A 21359-nucleotide genomic window follows, 5' to 3' on the forward strand; every position below is an offset into this window, starting at 1 on the left:
CCACATGCCTGGCTATTCCCTGTCCCCGGACTTTAGGTGGGCTCAGACCAGCAAGTTCAGAGGCACCACCTACATTGTGCAGCATCTGCAGGAAAAACTCCCGTAGATCAGACACTTTCCAGCTTCCCTGCTCGCTAGCAAAAAACGAACCAGCTGGATGCTGGCACCGGGGCAGTGCGGACACGCTGGGGCTCCCGGACAGAGGCTGGCGGGAGGGAGTTCCTGAAGTGGTGGCGATGGATCCACGCTTGGGGAATGTGTTCCTGTCTTGCAGATGGAGTGAGAAGTTCCCGGTGGAGATCCGAGAGCAGAGAGCAATGCCAGAAGTGCTGCTCGGAGGAGGATTCAGGCTCCGACCCGCCCCCGGAGGGGGGGAGCGGGAAAGCCCCTCTGCTTGGCCCCGCTCCACCTCTGCCAGCTCAAAGGCACGATTGTCTGCCCGCACCAGCTGTGCCGCTTCGGGCGGCGGCACAGAGGGGCTTTTCTGCTCCTCTCAATGACAGATCTGTGCCATTCCCGTCGGGAAGGTCCCGCTGCGTCGCCCCGGCCCTTGCCAGATCCCCGGCAGCCGGGAACCTGCCGGCCGCGGACGCCGGCCGGAGAAGGGCGCTCTGTGTGCCGGACACAAGTGGCCTCACCCGATTCCGCTGGAAATGTCAAAAGGGAGCCGGATGCCGTCAGCCCGAGGGCTCTGCGGCGGAGGGAGTGAAGCTGGGGCAGGGAGAGTGGACACCTGAAAAAAGCTGGAAATAACTCCCCGGGGAAACACTGGGTGGCTTGCTCCTGGCTGTGCAGGGCAGAGAGGCATCTGCTGGGCAGGAAATTCCCTCTTTGTCCTAAGGACTCAGCTGAAGTCTTTGCTGGATGCTAGAGGGCAGAGAGCACAGAAGCAGAAGGGATTGGGGGCTAGTTTGTGCTCCCGGTGTACAGCCAGCCCCATCCTGCTCTGCAGGATGAAGGGATGAGCTGGAAACCAGTGGATGAAGCTGAGACACATCACCCACCAGGTGATGGGGACATCCTTGTCCCCACGCAGGCCAGTGTCCCCGCTTATCACCAAGGGCTGTGGATCTCAGGGCTGCTGCCCTTGAGCAAGGGCATTTCCCACAGAGGACAGGGCTGCAGCTGGGACCCCACCCTACTGCAGGACTGAAGTCACAGGAATTCACAGAGGCAGATGTCCCCCTCTCCAGGAGTCACCCCTTTTGGGGACAATCAGTGTGGGCACCTATTTTCAAAACCCATTTTACAGCCTGCTGGCTACAGGTGGACATGAGGGCCCAGAGCCCCTAAAGGAATGGCCATTTTGAAGGAGCGAAGTGTTTCAGCCGAGAACACAGATTTTCAAGGCAACCCAGGCTGCAAATCCTCCATGCGCAGCATGGTCCCAGTACCGGAATGTCCCAGACACGGGAGCATCCCGCTGATGAGTCTCACTGACCGTTGGGGTGTGTTAGGGCCACATAAGAGCAGGACATGCCGGCCGTTGGGGCAGGTGCCCCGGTGCTGCCAGCGGGGCTGGCCTGCGGCCAAAGCAAACCCCAGCTGCGGAAAGCCCGCACGGCATTTCCCTCAGCACTGATAAGGCTGAGCTGCAATTGCAGCCACGAAAAAGCTGTCCTGGCCTTCCCCAGGCTAGCCGAGGGCTGTGCCAAGCACATCAAGGATTGCCCGAGATAAAAGCCCACGCCCGCTGTGCCGCACAGGCACGAAATGTCACTTGCGGCCGGCTAGATCAGAGGGGACATGGGTGGGGGGACAGGGGACGAGGGCATCCTGCACCTGGACTAGGGCTGGTCTTGCAGGGCCGTGCTGGAGACAAGAGGACACACTGGGTCACATACCTTAGTGGAACGTAGCGGGAGGTGGCATGGGGCAGGAGGTCCCCAGGGAGAGGGTATCATTGCAGGTGCCAGAGCATAGCCCTAGACTGGGTTCAGGGAGGAGGTGATGGGTGGTGGGAAATGGCAAGGCAGAAGGCACTTGGCAAGGGGTCTGTGTGGTGGCTGTCCCACTGTTGGGGTTTGGCTTCCCCCAATGGCTTCAGCCTCCATGCAAGCCCCTTCCCTGCCAGCTCAGCTGGGTCTCAGCACCATGTGTGCACCCACAGCTCCTCGGGGACCCTTCCCCAGGTCCTGCCAGATCCTCCCCAGCTGGGGAAGTGGCTGCAGCTCCACTCTTGGGCTCTTTGTTTTGCTGCAGCAACCCAGAGAGGAAGGATCTGAGCAGAGAGGCGACGAGAGGAAACGAGCTTTCTGTTCACTCCCAAACCTGCAGGCAGAAAACAAGGACATCCTGCTGGGGTGGCTGAGCTGGGACGCTGTGCCTGTAGGAGCACAGCATGCTGGGCTGGGATATTGCTGGCATTGACACCCTTTCCTACAGGGACTGGGCCAGACAGAGCCTCACAGCTTTTGCCTCTGGTCCCACGCCATGCCCGGCCTGGCCAGCTCGTTCATGGGGCCATGGAGGGGGTGGTGGAGCCAGGAGCCAAGCTCAGGCAGGCTTGGTGCAGCTGGAGATGAACTCAGGCAGCCAGGAGATGGCTGGAACACATCTGATCATCCGTTTCCCAGGCGTACCCTGAGCACTCTCAGCTCCTCCCTGCCATGGGCCACCACTGGCCAGTCTGGACACCCAGGACTTCGGAGCCCACTGCCTCAGAAAGGATCGAGATGCTCAGGGCCATAAGATCCTGCTGTGCATGGAGGTGTGCCCCCAGGGTGCCCAGGGAACAAATGGAGTCATCCAGAGCTGCAGCAAGCGGAATGGCTCGTGATGCAGCACGTGGGGCTGCAGCCCTTTCCCACCAGCATCTACAGCAGCATTTCTCCGGGTCTCTCCATCCAAGAGCCGTCTGAATGACACAGAATGACACAGCCAATGCCTGCTTGTAGCCTGCCAAAAGCCTGGCCAAGCTTTGTGTGTTTTCTCATGTGCCAACACCACCCAGTTCCTGTGCTGTGTGCAGAGGGACAGGGATGCAGCCTGTTCTGTCAGCCTGCAGTCACCTCCAGCTCCCCGGGCTCTGTTCCCAGCACGCTGCGGAGAAGCACCCTGTGCTGGTGTGAGTCACAACCCATGCACACAGGCACACACATTTCCTACTGCCCTGATGGGAAAAGAGGCATGATCACATTCACAGTCCCAGTAGGGACTGACAGAGAGAAAAGGATTGGGATTCACAGAGAAAGTAATTTTTTGAGACCTTCTTCTGGACCAAAAAAAGCTTTTTAATGTATCTGATTCTATGAAACACATCAGCTCCTGGAGCTTTTTGTTCAGATGGACACTCTTAGGAGGGTCAGGGCTGGTTTTGATGGGCATCATGAAGGAACAGCTGTGCCAGACCCAAAAATGTTGCCATGAAAGTCAGCAAAGCCCCAGACAGCTGAATGACAGCACTCCAGAACCAGGAAACCACTGAGATTTTTCGGCAGAGCTGCCCCTACAAGAGGAACAGAAGCCTGGCTAGCCCTCCCCACCCCTCCATGCAGGGTTATGGGAGAGATGCTGAACACAAGAGTTTGGTCCCATACTGTGGAAGTCCCTGGTCCTCACCTGTAGCCTTTCCCAGACTGAGCATCTGTGCATCTTTCAGCCACACAGGCACCAGTCCTAACACCCACAGCCACACAGCTACACCCTGGTTAACCCAGACCTTGGCACAGGTGTGGGCGCAGCCACTGCCATTTGCCTCCAAGCCTGGGTTCAGCTACACCTGCTGGGCTCTGCTGGCCCGGATGGGCAGGTGCCACAGCTCAGACCGGTCCTGGCTCGGCATCCCTGGTGCGAGGTGAAGCCACCATGCCAGTCGCCAGCCAAGGCTTCAGAAGCAATTTGCTCCGTGTGATCTGCTCCTGGATGCAGATGGGATTTACACGGAGTGTGAATACCAACCAGCCCAGGTGAGCTCTCTGGCCATGGCCTCATATTTGAGTCCCACATAGTTTCTGCAGAAAACAATGAATACTAGCAACAAGGGCTGTCCCTTGGGTTTGACTCTTCTCAGTGACCAGAACTTAAAGCCAGAGGAGTCTGATCCCTGCAGGGAACAATGCCATCCCCCTTGTTCAAAGGCTGCTGGTGAGTCTCAGCCTGGAAATATCTCTGAGCTGCCAGTTTTGTGATGCAGCACCACATTCAGGCGGCCCCAGGGCTGTATTTCTTTGGTGGTACTGGGTGGTTCAAAGTCTCCCCACTCTTCCACAGCTCAGCCCCCGTGCCGGGGTGGCAGCAGTCACGTGAGGGTCTGGCACCCACAGAGCTGCAGTGACATCACTTTCCCAAGCTCATGTTTCCTCAACTCCTCCTTTGTTGTTTTTTTCCCTTTGCAGGGAGGAAACTAGAATTGATGCCTGGAGGTGGGTGACATTTTTGTCAGATGTCCAAGAGCAGGAGTGAGGGACCTGGACGTGGGCCCATCATGGAGCTCTGAGCCAGGATGTGGGGCATGAGCTCCACATCACAGCTAGGCACTGGTGGGACTTGGCTCATGACACCAGACTTCACCTCCCCGACCTGGACAGAGAAGGTAAAGCCGCACAGTGCAGAGGAGCCAACCGATTTCTTCTGCAAGCAGTCAGTGAATCGGCAAGAGCAGTGCTATTCCAGACCTGCTCTGGAGACCGATTGAGGGCGTGAAATCACCAAGTTCATTACCACAGGATGCTGGGGAGGCCAAGTATGTAAATGGATTGGAGAGGGACGAGGTCTGTCCGTGGAGGTAGATTCATTAGAGCTATTAAGGTACTTCCGTCCGGATGCAAACCCTTTCCCAGGAAGTCCCCAAACTGCCAGCCAGCAGCTGGGAGAGACGTCGGGAAGCACATCTTGTTTCTCCTGCTCTTCCCGTGAGTAGTGTTACAGAAGAGCCAGACATGGAAAAATACCCCTGAGGTTCAGAGCTGAAAAGGAAAGAAAAAGAAGCAAAAATCCTTGCTGAGGGTTTCAGCACTGAAAGAGTCTGGAGCAGTCAGTGAGGGCAAGCTCAAAGGTGGGGAATGGCCGGGGTCCTTACGGGATGGGGGAGAGCCCAGAGCTCGCGGCTGAGCTACAAACACGGGAAGCAGGCGCGGAAGAAAGCTGGCAAGAAAAGGAGACAAACAGCCGCTGCTGGGACGGGGAGGGCTGCCAGGAACCCGGCGGGGCCAGGCCCGGGGAGCCCAGCCAGGGCCAGAGGCACACGGCTCCCGGCCATGCGTGGGACGAGGGCAAGATGTGCGGGGGGCGGCTGTGCTGGGGGGAGCACGATGGTGCACAGAGCTGGACCCCAGCCACCCGCGGGGCCCCGGGCAGCAGCGGGGTTGAGCTCAGGGCAGAGGATACCCCAGCAACGGGGTGATGTGGGCAGGGGATCCCCCTTTCTGCAGGGTCACCATTCCCGAGGTGGACAGGTTGGGGAGAATCCCGTCCCCAGGGTGACAGAAGTAGGCGCACCCCATCCCCAGGGTAATCAGGACAGGGGACGTGGGGGTGACGAGGGTAGGGGACACCCCTCCCCCCAGGTGACCAGGACGGGGCACATTCCACCCCGGCCGGCCACGGGGACAGCGATATCCCCTCCCCAGGCGGAGAGGGGGCTAGCGGGGATGCCGCGGGGCGAGCGGCCGGGGGCGGTCTCCGTCCCGTCGGGCCCGGGGCCGGTCCCCGCCCGCCCCCGCCCCGCCCCGGCCGCTCCCGCTCCCGCTCCCGCCCGCCCTCGGCCCGGGGCTGCGGCGGGCAGCGCTGCCCGGCGCCGCGCAGCAGCCCGAGAGTCCCGGGCCCGGGGCTGTGGCCCGGCTGTAGCCCAGGAGCCCGGCGGCACGGTGAGGGGCGGCGGGGACCGGGCGGGACGGGACGGGCGGGTCCGGCGGCGGCGGGGCGGGGGCTCGTCCCGGTGGCGGCCCCCGCAGGGCCCCGCAGCCGCCGCCGCCCGGGGCCCCCCGAGAGGCCGCGCTGGAGCCCCCGCGGACGCGGCGGGATGGGGCGGGATGGGCCGGCCCCGGCGTCCGCCGCCCCGGGGGCTCCGCCCGAGCGGCCCCGGCGGCGGGAGCGGGAGGGGAGCGGGGCCGGAGCCGGGCTGGGACTCCCCCTCTCCGGCTGGCGGCGGCGGGGGGCCCCCGGGGGTCTCCTGGGCTGGGGACGGGCTGTCGCCCCGACGTGCGGGTGCCTGGAATGTGCTGCTGGCACCCCGGGGTGCTGGAGGTCGCCCAGGGGCGCCGGGAACCCGTAAGGTTGGGGATGCTGGTGGACTCCCAGGGAGCTGGGGAACTGCAGGGCTGGGGATTCTGGAGACTCCCTGGGGTCCTGGGGACCTGTTCGGGCTGGGTGTGCTGTGGGTTCCCCGGGTGGTGGAACCCGCAGGGCTGAGGCTGTGACTTGGCACCCCAGGCTGCTGCAGGCCCCTCTGGGGTGCTGAAGGGCACAGGGGTGCTGCGGGGTTTGGGGTGCTCGTGTGTGCACATGTAGAACCCGCCATGGGGTTGTGCACGGTGCTCTGTGTGTACCCCAGCTGTACCTGGGCACCCTGGGTGTAAATTTAAACATTTCATCTCCGAGCCCCTCCTGACAGCAGGATGAGCCCAGGCCATTGCTGCTGATCCCATGTGTTGTCAGCAGGCCCGAGGGAATCGGGAGGTGTTGGTGGAAGGTGCTGGTGGGCAGCTGTGGTGAGGATTCGAGGAAAGGGGTTGATGTTCTCTAGTGAAGCTGTAGGGAGCCTATAGCGCTATAGGTGTGAGGGGGCTGGTAGAGCTGATCCCCACGGGCGTGAGTCTGTGTGTGGACTGTACACCTGTTGTCCAGGTCGTGTGTGAGCTCAGGGAGGTCCTTGAGGGGCTGGAGCGGGTGCAGAGTGTGGGCAGCCCCTTTGGCCTCCTAGCCAACTGGGCCATCAATGACAACAACTCCAGAAATAACAGTCCAACCCTGAAATTAGGCTGTTGAGATGATCGAAGCATTTCCCTTTCTCTCCCTGGGTCAGTGTTGTGCACCCACCCACCTGGATCCGACTCCTCCAGGAGAAGCTCCAGCATAGACAGCGTGGCCAAGGTGGCCTGGGCAAATAGACACAGGCCCTCCCATACAGCCCCTGCAGCAGGGGACAGGGACAGGAAGGTGTCATGAGCCCTGGGTACCTCCTGCTGCACCCAGCCACAGTGCTGGCAGGTGACGCTGCAGGTGACAGGCACGTGTGACAGCTGGCTGTGTGCGAGAAGCCTGAATCCTGGCAGGTTGCTGGCAGTGGTGGAAGCCGTGTGCTTGCTCAGTGATTTCCCTTTAACTTTGGAACAGCCTCAGTTCCAAGCTTCAGGGCTTATCGCCTGCACAGAGCTACGAGGGAAGCGTGCCTGGATGAGAGAAATCAAGTTGCGCTGGCCAGGGCTGCTCTGGACTCTGTTCTTCTCACATTCCTCATGACCTCAGTATTTTGGCTCAGGAGGAGAGCTGGGGAGAACCCTCCCTGTGTCCAGCCCCGGCCGCCCCGGTGGAGCAGCTCGCACTGCACTGCAGCAGGTGGTTGAACCGGGCCGAGGGCTGCTACAGCTGTGCCCCTGGAGAGGGAAAGGGCCCAAAGGTCGCAAGCTTTGGGAGCAGCTCCCCCAGACCTCTCCTCTGCCAGTCCAGGAGCTTGGGAACCCCAAGGGGAAATTGCCCCATGAGGCCAGAGGTCCCAGAGTGCTGCCTGCATCTGGGGCTGGGGCATGAGGACCAGGTGGTACCTGGGCTGTGCCAGGGTGCCCAGCCTCCTTCATCCCTGGCATGGCTTCTTATTGTAACCGAGCGGAGCAGCTCCAGTTTTTGGCTCCAAGTTTCTCATGTTGGCATTGGTACAACAGCACAAGGGGAAAATACAGGTTTGAGCCCAGGGCAAAGCATAGCCCTGCCTCCACGGGGGTGGTTGGGTCCCTGCGCATCCTCCACCTCTTCCCCTCGCTGCCAAGCCTCCCTGCCAGTCCTTTGCTTGTACCATCCTGCTTTTCTGTCGAAACACCAGGGCTAGAAACAACACTCATTGCTTCCAAAGGGAGCTGGGATCATGTAAGGGCCCCCCTCAGGGGTCCATGTGCCCAGCCCCTTCAGCAGCCTGCACCAGTGCCCAAGGGAGCAGCTGAAGCTGCTGAAAATCAGCCTTTGGCACCAAAGTGGCTGGTACAATTAGCCCCACCAAGACTTCAGCCCACGTGGAGGGCGGCTGCCTGAGTGGTGCCATGGTCGTGGCAGCCAGGTCTGGCTGGTGCTGACAGTGGCTGGGCCCCAGGTGCGGGGACTCAACCTGCTGCACACTGGGACCATCCGCCCCCACTGCTCCAGTCCAGCCCCACACCTCTTCCGCAGCCCAGGGACAGTGTGCACGGCCCAGAGAGCTTGGGGGGTGTTTGCACCTCGCAGGAGGGTTTGAACATCATGGGGTCTCTGGGGCCATTTGGACGTGGTTGGGAGCTGGCAGGTCCCATCACCTTTTTTGGAGCTGGATGAAGACAGAAACTCCTGCCCTGGGTCCAGCCCGTCCTGTCAGACCAAAAGAAGCGGGGTCTGGAAGCAGTGGGAGGATGTCCCCCACAGTCAGGATGCAGCTGCTGACGTCAGCTGAAGGGCCATAGGAGGTGGCAGGTGATGAGCAGCCTGTCCCCAGCTCAGTGGAGGGGACACCAGAGCAGTGCTGGTGCAAAGGGTACCTTTGCTGCTGCAGTGGTGTGGGAGGCTTCCAGGCCTCGGCAGAGGAGGTTTTTCCTGTCCCCAGGCAGGACAATACCCGGCCAGGCGGCGGAAGGGAGCTGCCGGCCACTTCCCCCCGAGGAAACGCACCCGCTGGCTCTGGCTCCTGTTGCTCTCTCTTCCTCTTGTTTGATTTACAACGTGTGTGGAGCCCGGTGGGAAGTTTGTCCTGGCCCCAGCACTGTTTAATTACCTGCAGCAAGGGCCATGCAGAGGAGGAAGCCAAACACTTCCCAGGGTGGGAGGGATTACACGAGGTGGGGGATGTGTGGACCCTCTTGGGCATGAAGCCAGCAGCTAGGAACGGTGGATGCCAGCATGGAGCCAGGATGTTCCCAGAAGAGGTGGAATGGGTGCCAGCTTGAAGCTGCGATGATCCTGAGGGAGGTGGAATTTGGGATGTGCATCGGCTGTGGATGGGTTGGCAGAGGAGTGGGAGAGCCCCAGAATCCATCCCGGTGACTAGTGGGAAGTGTTTTATCTCTGCCCAGTTGGACTCAGCCCCCAACCCTGTGCACTGGGCTGGGGGTGGGAGGCTGCCGCGGTGCCCGGCCTGAGCCTGGCCTGGCGCTGCCACAGCTGCTCTGCTGGCTCCACGGGGTCAGGGCGAGCCGAGGGCTGGCGGCTGCAGCGCCGGGGCCAGGGAGTGGCTGCGACATCGGCGTGAGCAGCGGGGGCGAGGGGCGGATGTGGGTGTTTCTGTGCAGCCAAGGCCAGATCCTGCACTATTCCCTGGGCAGCGCCGAGCCTCAGCTTGCCTGAGGGCTGAGCCCAAGCCACCATTCCTTCATGGCATTCCTCCTCCCCTGCTTTCTTCTCAAAATAGTCCAGTGCCAAATGTTCTGCCCACCAACAGCTGCTCAGCCACCTGTGCCCCATGGGCAGAGCTACCGAGACCCTGATGCCATGCACAGCAGCCGTGGGTGCTCCCAAGGTGCTGTTGTCCCATCCTGCTCCAGGAGCACTTCACACCTGGGCCCCAGCATCCAGATTCTGCCAGATGTTGCAGCAAGTCCCAGCTCAGTGCTCACAGATGGTGGCATCCCCAGCCATGAGCTCACCTCTGGACCACAGCTGTATCCTGTTTGCTCTCCTCCAGCGTGTCCATGCCTGGCTCCTGGGAAAACCAGGCTCCCATTTCATTCCCCTCTGCCTTATCGCATGTTATTGACAGGGGAAAGCAGTCAGGTCTCTCCTGGAGGTCATTGGCCCCTCAAGACACCCCTGAGGCCTTGTGGTGCACCCTGGGCAGCAAGAATGGACATCACACGCAGCACTGATGGGTGCTGGCAGCTCCCTGCAGTCGCATGGCTTTGCCAAAGCATCGGTTCCCTTTATCCAAAGCAAACTTCACACTGAGTATTGCACCTATACAGGTTTCAGCCTCCTTTTTTTCCTGGCCTGCTCCCACTGTATGGCCAAGCTCCAACTCGTGACCCTCGGAGCTGGCAGCATGGCCATCCCAGCCGAGCTGCGGAGCATTCCTTAAATGTACAAACAATCCCGGCCCCACAGGCAGCACTGTGCGCGCCCGGCCACCGGCTCCAGTGTCAGCCCTGGGCTGGGGGAGGCCAGGGGACCTGGCAGATGACGGGGGACAGCCAGAGGGCTCTCCCCGGGCGGGCAGCAGGGCTGTGTGTCTGCCTGGGGCTCGCCAGCCCTGGGGTCACAGGGTTTGGTCTCGTTGTTGCAGGTTGATGGTCCCCTGGTCAGCAGCATTCTGGGGAGAAGATGGCTCAGCCGGCACCCCTGAACCAGAACCTCCCAGGTAAAGAGACCAGGGCTGTCACCAGGTAGTGACAGTGGAAGGAATGCGAGGGGGGTGGCAGGGCTGAGCTGTCCCCTCCCAGCCCCGTGGAGTTCCTCACTGCAGCACCAGCCCTGACATGGAGTGGGTACCCTGTGACACCCTATGGCACCGAGGGTGCTGGAGACAGACACATCACACATCATGGAGGGGAGGGGCCTGCAGGCTGCAAATTCTGCAGTTATAACCCAGTTGGAAAAGCCGTCCTGTCTCCACCAGGTCCCTGCCTTACTGTCCCTGCTCCTCTTGCAGATCTTGGGGGCCCGTTCTTGTACCGGGACCAGGACGATGGAGAGAAGAGCTCGTATTCCGTGGAAACCCCCTACGGCTTCCTGCTGGACCTTGATTTCCTGAAATATGTTGATGATATTGAAAGTGGCCAAACACTCAAGAAAGTGCCACTGCCTCGCAGGGCAAAAGGGTCCCGTGCACCATCCAGCACCCTGCGCAGCCCCAGCAGCCACGCCAGCGCCTGGACCTCCACCGAGTCCCTCACCTCCACGGCCAGCGAGGAGGGCAGGACTGCGCTGCTGCTGTCCCCGCACGGCCGAGCACCCCTGGAGCCTGCGAGCAAGCCAGCCTCCCACCCCATCTCACCACCACCAGTACGGCTGCTTCCACCTCCCACCCGCAAGTGCCTTGTGCGAAACCCGCGGGTGGAGAAGACCTTGCTGGAGACGAGCAGGAGGCTGGAGCAGGAGCAGGGCCATTTGCAGGATACTGGCGGTCCCTCCCACAGTGGCCTGCCGGGCGCCCTGAGCCAGCCACCCCACTGGGTGCCAGTGGGCTCCGAAGGCCAGGCGGGCTGGGGCCGGGTGAGCCCTGGCAGCTCGGGGCGTAGCACTCCGGCTGCGGGGCTCAGCACGGCCCCGCTGCAGCACGTGCGGGAGCAGATGGCTGCAGCCCTGCGGCAGCTCCGGGACCTGGAGGAGCAGGTGAAAACCATCCCCCTCCTGGAGATGCAGATCTATGAGTTGAAGAGGGAGAAGGCAAAGTTGCTGGAGAAGCTGTCAGCAGAGCCTGGCGAGGCACTGTATCACCCCTCTGGCTCTGAGGCAGGGGCAGGGGCTGAGGAGCCGCCCCGCACGGGGCCAGAGAGTGAAGCAGAGCCAGCGAAGGGGCGAACGAGCAAAATTGTAGAGCTGAGGAAGCTGACAGAGAAGCTGGCTGTGCCGGAGCGGGGCATCAGGGCTTGGCCAGGCAGGAGCCCCAGGGTGGCTGAGAGGCCGTGCCGCTCTGTGGCAGTGGGTGAGGACCGGGCCATGACAGATGCCGTCTTCTACTACCGGTCGCAGCAGGAGAGCGGGGATGCACCAGACGGCGGCACACGGGGACGCAGGGATGTGGCCGTCTGGGTGCTGGAGTCCTCGCTGGGGCTGGCCACTGAGGCGGAGCGGGAGCTGGAGCTGCTGCAGCAGACCGTGGGGCACCAGAAGGACGTGATCACCCTGATGGAGGGGCACCTGCAGGAGGCCACGCGGGAGCTGGAGGAGCTGCGGCTGGAGGTGTGCGCCCGCCGACCCCGCGGGCAGGCGGACAAGGAGGTGATGGCCAAGCCGCAGGTGGCCGAGGCGCTGGTGGAGGCTGCGGTGGTGACACAAAGCCGGGCAGCTGGCGACCCCCCAGAGACGGCAGAGGCAGGCGTGGAGTGCTGCCCCCCGACCTCCTGCGTCGCCGTGGGCTGCTCCCCCAACGGGCGGGACGTGGCAGTCGGACCCGATTCAGCTGCCAGCTGCGATGACAAGGGCAGCCAGACAGATGTGGGCGGCATTGTCCTGGCAGGAGAGGAGAAGGAGCCTGGTGCGGGCAGTGTGATGCAGCCTGGCCTGGGTGACAGCCTGAGCAGCCCCTCAGTGCCGGCTGCAGGAGCAACAGGGGGGATGTGCCCAGACAGCCAAGCCCCTGGGCCAGCTGTGCTGGAGACGACCCACAGCAACTGGGACCCATCCCCAGCGCAGGACAGTGGAGCTGCCCCAAGCCCTGTGGCCGGTGAGTGTCACCAGCAATGATGCCAGGGTCTGGATTGGAATGTTCCTGCAGGAAGAGAGAGGCTGGCCCTGTCGGGGACAATGCCTGCAGGGCCAACTCTACTCATGCCCCAGCAGTTGCCCATGTCCCTTTCATGCCTGCCCGGGGGTCTAGGGGGTTTGGGGTGCTTGGCTAGCCCCAGGGAGAGACTGTTTACAAGAGCATGTAGTGACAGGACAAGGGGGAGTGGTTTCAAAACCACAGCAGGTTTAGGTTAGATATTACGCAAAATTCTTTACTGTGAAGTAGTGAGGCCCTGGCACAGGTTACCTAGAGAAGTTCTGGATGCCCCATCCCTGGAAGTGTTTAAGGCCAGGTTGGATGGAGCTCTGAGCAACCTGGTCTAGTGGAAGGTGTCCCTGACTATGGCAATGGAGTTGGAATGAGATGATCTTTAAGGTCTCCTTTAACCCAGACCATTCTGTGATTCTGAAATTCTATGATTCTTGCTTACTGGCCCTTGACATCCATCTCTTTCCCTGTAGGAGCCCTGAAGTCGATCATGAAGAAGCGGGATGGTGCTCCCCGGAGTGAGGCGGAGGGCAGCAAGAAGAGCCTACAGTTTGTGGGCGTGCTGAATGGGGAGTACGTGCTCAGGGGCTCCTGCCACCCCCGTGAGCCAATCCTGGTCCCCTGCATCCCTGTCCTGGGCTGGGGCCAGTGGCAGGGCCTGAAGGGGGCCAGGCTGGTGCTGTGTTGCCACTGAGCATCCTCCTTCTGTGCAGGTATGAAAGCACATCCAGTGAGGAGGAGGAGGAAGGCAACAGCTCCTCTGAGAAGGCTTCGGCCAACAGCTCCAACAGTTCGGAGCAGGGAGACACCGAAACCTCAGAGGAGGAGGCCGGAGAAGGCACGTGTGAGCCCAGGCTGGAGTGCAAGGGGACTGATGTGACCCTGCTGGAGCCCCCCGAGGTGAAGGAAAAGTAAGTGCCAGTGGGGAAGGCTCCCTGCTCCCGGGCCCTGTGCAGCTGGGAGCCATGGCACTGGCCCTGCCAGCTCGGGGCATCTGCCCCAGCTTCAGTGCCATTGGTGGAAAAAACCCATTCAGCTCCTGCAGAGACCATTCAGCAGAAAACAATCCTTCCAGTTTCTTGGGTCTCCTAAGGAAAGAATGAGAGGCCCCAGATGCCCCTTTGCTGCAGAAGATAGTTTAGAGGGGGGCAAAAAAACCCAACAGCCTTCAATAGCATTTTTCAACAAAAGGAAAAAAAATGCCTAAGAATGGGTGAATTGTGCCCAAGCACATCCATATAAGGCTCCGTTCTATGGAGGTTTGCAGAGGCTGAAGCAGCAATGGTGCAGCCACCAGGCTGGAGGTTGCACTCTGGGGACCTTGTGGAGTTACAGGCACTAGGGAGCTCTGCAGGGGAAGTCAGGGTGCTCCACAGGTTTGGTGGGGTGATGCAGCCCCACACTGCAGACATCCTCATGCTCTCCACAGGTTTGAGCTGAGCCCCAGGATGAGGGAGGCCTGCCTCATCGTCAAGACCCACCTGGGCCACCCCGGTGCTGCCAAGAGCAAAGAGGTGGTGAGTGGAGCACTGGGATGGGATGGCTTGCCCAGCCCCTGCCAACATCCCCCAGGGCTGGCCCTACCCAGAGAGGGACCAGCAAAGCCTGGCTCAGCACCTTCCCCCAAAATACAGCCCTTTGCTCCAGGGTTTGTCCCAGATACCGCAAAGCCCATGTGGACTCAGTTCAGGCCATGCCCAGCATGGGTTTGGGCAGTTCAGGGTCCTGCCTTCACCCACCCCCTCTGGAGCAGGGATTCTGCTCCCCGCCCCGGGCTGGCAGCAGGGGTGCGTGCCAGGGTGCGAGGCCCTGCAGAGGCTTAGCGGGAGCTCAGCCCCTCTCTGCCCACAGCTCGCCAGCAGCAGCCTGGTCCTTCAGGAGTGGTTCCGTCTGTCCAGCCAAAAGTCGTCCGTCCCTGACACAGTTGCCAACCACCTCCTGGCCTTTGCCGAGGTCTCACCAGCTCTCCTGACCCACGTGGTGAACCTGGCAGACGGGAATGGCAACACGGCCCTGCACTACAGTGTCTCCCACTCCAACTTCCACATCGTGCGGCTGCTGCTGGATACGGGTCAGTGCCCCCCACCCCCAGAAACATCCCCTGGCCACCATCCCACTGTACCCCAGGTCATGGCCTGGCCATGTCAGCACAGGGGGAAGGCACTGGCAGTAAGAGGGGCAAGAAGAACTGCCCCAGGCTGTGTCTGTTCATAGGTATGAGGATAAGCAGTCACCCCAGTCCGTTTGGGAGCCCAGATTTGATGGGAGAGATCCATCAGCAGTTCTGTGCCTGTGGGATGGCTCACAGCACCCTGGGCAGGACTGTGAGGGGGAGCTAGGCACGTGGCTTGGTCCATGTCTCCCACCAGCCCTGCAGCATCCTGAGCCCCTCTCCCCACCCCCGCAGGGATCTGTAACGTGGACCACCAGAACAAAGCTGGGTACACCGCCCTCATGCTGGCAGCACTGGCAGCCGTTGAGCAGGAGGAGGACATGAATGTGGTCAGGAGGCTCTTCAGCATGGGCAACGTCAACGCCAAGGCCAGCCAGGTTGGTGCGGGCTGAGGGCCACCACATCCTGATCCTCAACTCCCACCCCCAAGCAGATGCCAGAGCCACACTCGGCTTTTCCAAGGGCAGGCCAATGGCTCCAAAACCCGGAGGTGTCAGCGCATAGGGAGGGAGCGGGGCTGTCTCAGCAGTGGTCCTGTGGTGCGGGGACAAGTGGGGAGCACAGTGGGGGCAGAGGTGGCCTGGCAGTGTCCCTTCCTCGCAGGCTGGCCAGACGGCGCTGATGTTGGCCGTCAGCCATGGCCGGCAGGAGATGGTGGAAGCCCTGCTCGCCTGTGGGGCCGACGTGAACCTGCAGGATGAGGAGGGCTCGACCGCGCTGATGTGCGCCTGCGAGCACGGCCGCGTGGAGACCGTGAAGCTGCTGCTGGCTCAGCCCACCTGCAACATCTCCATCGTGGACAGTGTAAGGCTCTGCCACTGGGCCTGGGCAGCCCACACTACGTCCTGTCCCCAAACCCCTTTCTACATGCTCTCCCTTATTTTCTAGGATGGTAACAATGCTGTTGCCATCGCGCTGGAGGCTGGTCACAGTGACATCGCCACGCTCCTCTACGCCCACCTCAATGGCACGAAGGCGCCTGTGAGTACCACACCACTCCCCACGGGAGGGGAAAGGGCTGTGACACAGATGAGTGTCTCCAGGAAAAGGCTGCAGGAGCAAGAGCAGAGCATTTTGGGTGCTACATGCTCAGAACAGCCCTGCTGGCCCTGACCTGGAGTCACTGGAGGGATCTCTGGTGACTCTACTCTCTCTGCAGCAGGGGATGTCACCGACAGCCACAAAGAGCCCTGGGAGTCCAAAGAAACCAAATTAGAGTGACCTTGGGATCCAGCCAGGGGCCACCATCAGCACTGGGCTGTGATTCACATCCCCTCACCTGCCACCCCCTCTGTGCCAACCCGCTCCCTGCAGCTTCAGTCCCATCACAAGCACCATCCCTGGGCCTCCCTTGCCCGTCTCTTCTGCTGGATGCAGCCCATGCGCAGCCACCTCACTGCACCGACAGGAGCCAAGTGACCTCGGGGTGGGACACACGGGGAGCAGAAGCCACCCCATCCCCTCTGCTCCCTGCCGTGACCACCGGAGCTGCACCACCTCTGAGCCCTCTGCAAGGAGGAACAGCAGAGAAACAACCCAGCAGAAACAGCACTTGGTTTGTGCTCTCCGGCAGCTCTGAGACAGCAGCCAGTGCCAGTGACATGGAGCCAGGAGGGCCAAGTGACGGCTCCTGGCCCCAGCAGGGACGTGGTGCTCTGCAGGCACGTCCTGTGCAGCAATGGGAGAGGGAATACTGCCTTGGATAGGGGCTGGGAGCATTTCCAGACTCAAATACTTGCCCTTCTTTTCTGGCATTTCCTTTCCTAGCTGAAATCAGATTTTTTTTCTTTTCTAGCACATGCACACAAAGCAAAAAAATTGTATTGCTTGGCCAAAGGATGAAGTTCAACATGAAATCACTTGGGATTTGATTTGCTCAATGGGAGCAAAACCTCTGAGCAGTTGGGGTTGGTTGCAGCCAAGTGACAAAAGGGGCTGAGGGCCAAGGATGCATTTGGCAACTAAGCCTGCCTAGCTGATAACCCACATGGGGAGCAGGTCCTTCTCCCAAGGGAGAGAGACCAATTACCTCCTAAACATTTCCCCAATTAACCAGTCCCACAGGCTGTGCAGACAGCCAGAGCCCACAGCCAAGTCCCTCTCTGCCCACTTCCCATCCCAAAAGGGAGGAGAGCAGCTGACAGCAGCACCAGGAAAAACACATGGGCTGGAAGAGCTCAGAGCACACAGGTAGAGCCTGCAAAGGGGAACATGTACGTCAGAGAACACGTGTCTGTGCAAGTGTGTGAGTGCCGTGCAGGGTGGGAACAGGGTAAGGACGAGGACCAGGAGAAACAAGGGTTTTGCATGGGAAGGCAGCTGTGCTCTGAGCCCTTCACAAAGGTAATGTGTCACAGGCCCCATTCCTGCTCCTTGGCCCAGCCTCACCACTTCTGCCCCTGCCTGCTCTGGTCTGAGCTGGGGAACCCCACAGCCCTCCCCAGAAACTTGCTCTTAGCTTTGCACTGGAGTTAATATACAGCGCTCACTGCCACTCCCTAATACACTACTCTGTTTACTGGTATTTCAATATTGGTATTTTTAAGATATAAATAAAATTTAAAGTTATTTTGAAATATTACAGTGACATCAGCAGTCTCCTACCTCCTTGTCTGGCTCACAACAAACCCTGCAAGAGCTGCAGCAGAGGCACAGCCTGGCACAGCCCCTGACCTGAGCAGGGGACCCCACATTCCAAGTCATTCACTGCAAGTTTATGCAGTGGCTACATCCCTCCGTCTGTTTTCTTCCTGCTGAGGTGTCCCAGGCAGGTGCAGTGGTGTCTCTGCCCATTTCGTTCTGCAGGACCAAGATGGACGCAGGGCCAGCTGCAGCCCTGTACCACCCCTGGTTTTCTGTGGTGCTCATATTACACTGCATCATTAAAGGGCAATCACCAGACCAAGTGTGAGGATGCAAATTGCCTCCCTCCTCATGTGGACAGAGACCCGGCTGACCCCACATGGATATTCCAGAAGGGATACAGCTCTCTAAGCCACTCTATCCCAGTCACCCAGCACTCAGGGCTGGCAGGGGCCAGAGCAAACACTCTTGGGTCACTGCTGAAGCTGTGAGGAAATAAACAGCAGCCACAGAACTGAACTCTGAGAGGAATTCTGGCACACACAACCAGTTCTGAGCTCTGCGTCACGCGAGCCAGGGATCGTCACGCGAGCCAGGGATCACAGCCTTGTGCTAATGCTCTGAAACACCCCCCAAAGAATCGTAAATGACATCAAGCAACAGCACAAACACAAGGGCTTTCTCCATGGCACAAATTCCACGCCTCATACTGCCCATGAGCTGCCCAGGGCACAGCTAGAACTGGCAGAAAGGACAAATCCCACACTCTTAACATCAGCCCTACAACAATCGTCAGTGCCTGCTCCAGTTCAGCATTTTACCCATCTGTCCCAGCAGTGCTCTGCTCAGCTTTAGGACACCCAAATCCTCAGTTACAGCTGCCGCTGAACTGCCTCAGTCAAGCTCAGGACACTGCAGACAAAAACCACTCCCCATCAGAGACCTTACATGAGAGGCTGCAGATCTGACTCTGCTCACACACACCACAAAACCTGCACCACTCTATAAGCAGATAAAAAACACCAGTCCTTAAACACCTGCCCTTGAACCAGCAGAGTTTTCAGGCTCATTCTAAACTTTTCAGCCTTACTTTTGACTTATGTAATATCCTAAAACAACACATCTTGCTAGCTAATTTTGTGGTGGAAGGGAAAGCCAAAGAGAGATGGAGGAGTCAATAAATCAAAGAGGAATGACAAGCACTTGCTCTCTGCATGTGACTGCCAGGAAGGACAGCAAGCAGGTGTATCTATGCCAGCATTCACTGAGCAGTTTACTCAGGACAGACACAGAGAAGTAGCAGGCTGTTGCTTTGCAAGCCGGTACCAAGCTTGACTTTCAACCTGTGATTAGCGGGAGCTAATCCAGGGTCCACTAAGTTTCCAGTACCACTTCATCACATACAGAAAATCGCTTACCAGGAAGGTCAGGATTAAGGCTACTGTAATCAAAACAAAATTATTTTTGTTATGCCAGGTCAGTAAAGACGCAATAACGAAGTGATATTACAATGAAGACATTATGTGTAACCCCACTAACAAGCAGGGCATGCTGCTACTGAACCCGAGAAAAGCAGCAGGTGCTCAGGTGTGAGACAAAACAGAGGTGTCAGGCGCTCGCTGAGTGAAACCCGGGCAAGGCGCTACTGGAAAAACCCTTTATTGCAGTGACGCGGCCGCCACGCTCCTCCGCACCCCCGACCCACGGCCGAACGAGCTGCGCCAGGCTCCATCCCCGACGGGCGATCCGGCGATGGGCGCCAGGCTCCCTCCGCCGACGGACGATCCGGAGCAGGAGAGGCCCCGGGCCCCGCTCAGCGCAGCCGCCGGGCCTCGCGCTCCGACTCCAGCAGGGTGAGGACGTCGCCCTCGCGCACCGGCCCCTTCACGTTGCGGATGATGGAGCGGCTCGTGTCGTCCATGAACTCCACGCGCACCTGCGGGGGGAACCGCGTCAGCCTGGACGAGCTCGGCCCGCGGCACCGCGCCCGCCCGGCCCGCTCACCTGAGTGCACTGCCCTTGAGAGCCGGTTCGGCCCAGCACCTTGGTGACCTACGGGGACAGAGTGGAGGGTCAGCGCAGTGGTGCGACCCGGCGCGGTGCGACCCGGCGCGGTGCGACCCGGCGCAGCCCAGCCGGGTCCCCCCAGCCCCCGTACCCACCCGGGCCAGCTTGATGGGCTGCACGCGGCTCGTGTCCATGGCGGCTCCGGGGCGCGGAAAGGGGCGGCTCTCTCCCGCGCCGCCTTATATAGCGCCAAGGCTCGCGAGACCCAGCGTTCCGCGCGCGCGCTCCCGGCGTCCCCCGCGCCCCTGCCCTTCACCGCGGCCAAGATGGCGACGGCGACTCGTCTGGTCCAGCGGCTCCGCAACTTCCTGGCGGGGGTAAGAACATCCCCGGGCTCGGGGCTCCTCTGCCCCGCGGGACGCTGCGCTGCGCCCCCGGCTCCGCAGAGCCTCCGGTGCAGGGCGGCAGCCCCGCCTGAGCTGCTGTGGCCTTGCCTTGCAGCGGGACCTCCAGGCGAAGCTGCAGCTGCGCTACGAGGAGATCGCTAAGAGGTGCCGGGGCCGGGCCGGGCCGGGCGGCGGGCGGGGCGCTGAGCCGGGCGCTGAGCCGCCCCCACCCCGGCCCCGCCGCTGACGCTCGCGTCGTTCTCTGCCTAGGACCCAGCCGCCGCCGCGGCTCCCGGTGGGCCCCAGCCACAAATTCGCAGATAACTATTACTGCAGCCGGGACGGGCGCCGGGAGTCGCTGCCGCCCGTGGTGGTGGCGGCGGCGCAGAGAACCCTGCCAGCGGGGGCACCGGCCGGCAGGTAGGTCTGATGCGGGCGGTGCCGCACGGCTACCGCCGCGGATCGGGCTCAGCCCTGATTTACACCAGGAGCACAGAATGTGCCCAGCAGCAGTGGGGAGTTACCCAGATTGGCAGAAGAATGTGGAACTAATTATTTGGGTCTATATTTCCTTGCAATTAAGTGGGGTGGGAGGAAGTTCACTTGCTCTGCTTTGGTGAGACCCCACCTGGAGCATTTGTCCAGCTCTGGGGCCACCAAGAAAGGAGCTGTTGCAATGAGTCCAAAGGAGGCCACGGAGGGGCTCCGAGGGCTGGAGCCCCGCTGCTCTGGAGCCAGGCTGGGAGAGCTGGGGGTGCTCACCTGGAGAGGAGAAGGCTCCAGGCAGAGCTCCGAGCCCCTTGCAGGGCCTAAAGGGGCTCCAGGAGAGCTGCAGAGGGACTGGGGACAAGGGCCTGGAGTGCCAGAACAAGAGGGAATGGCTTCCCACATCCAGAGGGCAGGGTTAGATGGGATATTGGGAAGGAATTGTTCCCTGGGAGGGTTGGGAGGTCCTGGCACAGGTTGCCCAGAGAAACTGTGTCTGCCCCATCCCTGGAAGTGTTCCAGGCCAGGTTGGATGGGGCTTGGAGCAACCTGGAAGGTGTCCCTGCCCATGGCAGGGGCTAGAACGAGATGGGCTTTAAAGTTCCACCCAATCCAAACCATTCTGGGACTCTGATTAACAAACACCTCCAGCACTACCTTGCAACCTGGGCTTCTGATTAAATCCAAGTGTAATTCCGGAGTGTTACTAAGGCCTCTTCTCTCTCCTCTTTTCTCTACCCCAGTTCAGACACTGCAGCGACAACAGCGGGGAAGAAACCAGTGACACCAGGACCACCACTTAGGAAGTGGGAAATTTCCAAGGACGAGCCCTACTTGTGAGCTGGGGGGGGGTCTGCATGATGGGCACAGGTGGTTCCAGAGCAGCTCTGATGGGGTGGCTGTGCTGGTTGTGGCTCCAGGGCTGCTGCAGGGAGCTGATGTCTGACTAATAAATGTATATAAAGCTGTGATTTCCACCTCCCATTTTGTCTATTTTATTTGATTTATTCAAGTTACTGATCTTTAAATACCAGTGTACTTGGTTGGTTGGAATAGCGACACAGCACTGGGGCATTTGTGAGCTGTAGTCAGTGAAGAGCAGAGCTGAGTAAAGCACAGCCTCGCTCACAGGGCTCCCCCCGTGCCCAGGTTCAGCAGCCTGGGGCACTTCCCCCCG

At 60.5% G+C, this 21359-nt stretch overlaps 3 protein-coding genes across 7 annotated transcripts; 2 read left to right on the forward strand and 1 right to left on the reverse strand.

Annotated features, from left to right (window-relative positions):
- The first annotated feature begins 4829 nt into the window (after positions 1–4829).
- KANK3 (KN motif and ankyrin repeat domains 3) lies at positions 4830–17307 on the forward strand. Of its 5 annotated transcripts, none has more exons than XM_032092383.1 (11): positions 5705–5807; positions 10394–10468; positions 10760–12496; positions 13021–13120; positions 13261–13458; positions 13977–14064; positions 14399–14618; positions 14955–15097; positions 15324–15524; positions 15609–15701; positions 15880–17307. In XM_032092383.1, the coding sequence occupies exons 2-11, from the start codon at positions 10432–10434 to the stop codon at positions 15934–15936; spliced, it is 2874 nt and encodes a 957-aa protein (XP_031948274.1). In that variant the 5' UTR covers positions 5705–5807; positions 10394–10431; the 3' UTR covers positions 15937–17307. The 5 variants fall into 5 exon arrangements, with proteins under 5 accessions (XP_031948273.1, XP_031948272.1, XP_031948274.1 ...); XM_032092384.1 differs by having other exon boundaries at positions 15883–17307; XM_032092382.1 differs by lacking the exons at positions 5705–5807; positions 15880–17307 and adding an exon at positions 4830–4853 and having other exon boundaries at positions 15609–15848.
- A 1639-nt stretch (positions 17308–18946) lies between these two features.
- Positions 18947–19571, reverse strand: RPS28 (ribosomal protein S28). The gene is made up of 3 exons (XM_032092392.1): positions 19466–19571; positions 19308–19355; positions 18947–19239 (listed from the first exon to the last, which is right to left on the reverse strand). Exons 1-3 carry the CDS (start codon positions 19502–19504, stop codon positions 19117–19119), a joined length of 210 nt encoding a protein of 69 aa, XP_031948283.1. The 5' UTR covers positions 19505–19571; the 3' UTR covers positions 18947–19116.
- Positions 19572–19602: 31 nt separating this feature from the next.
- On the forward strand, positions 19603–21166 carry NDUFA7 (NADH:ubiquinone oxidoreductase subunit A7). Its single transcript, XM_032092391.1, has 4 exons — positions 19603–19687; positions 19812–19861; positions 19967–20116; positions 20926–21166. Exons 1-4 carry the CDS (start codon positions 19637–19639, stop codon positions 21020–21022), a joined length of 348 nt encoding a protein of 115 aa, XP_031948282.1. The 5' UTR covers positions 19603–19636; the 3' UTR covers positions 21023–21166.
- The last annotated feature ends 193 nt before the right edge of the window (positions 21167–21359 follow it).

The sequence above is a fragment of the Corvus moneduloides genome, chromosome 28, assembly GCF_009650955.1.
Source record: "Corvus moneduloides isolate bCorMon1 chromosome 28, bCorMon1.pri, whole genome shotgun sequence".
NCBI lineage: Eukaryota > Metazoa > Chordata > Aves > Passeriformes > Corvidae > Corvus > Corvus moneduloides.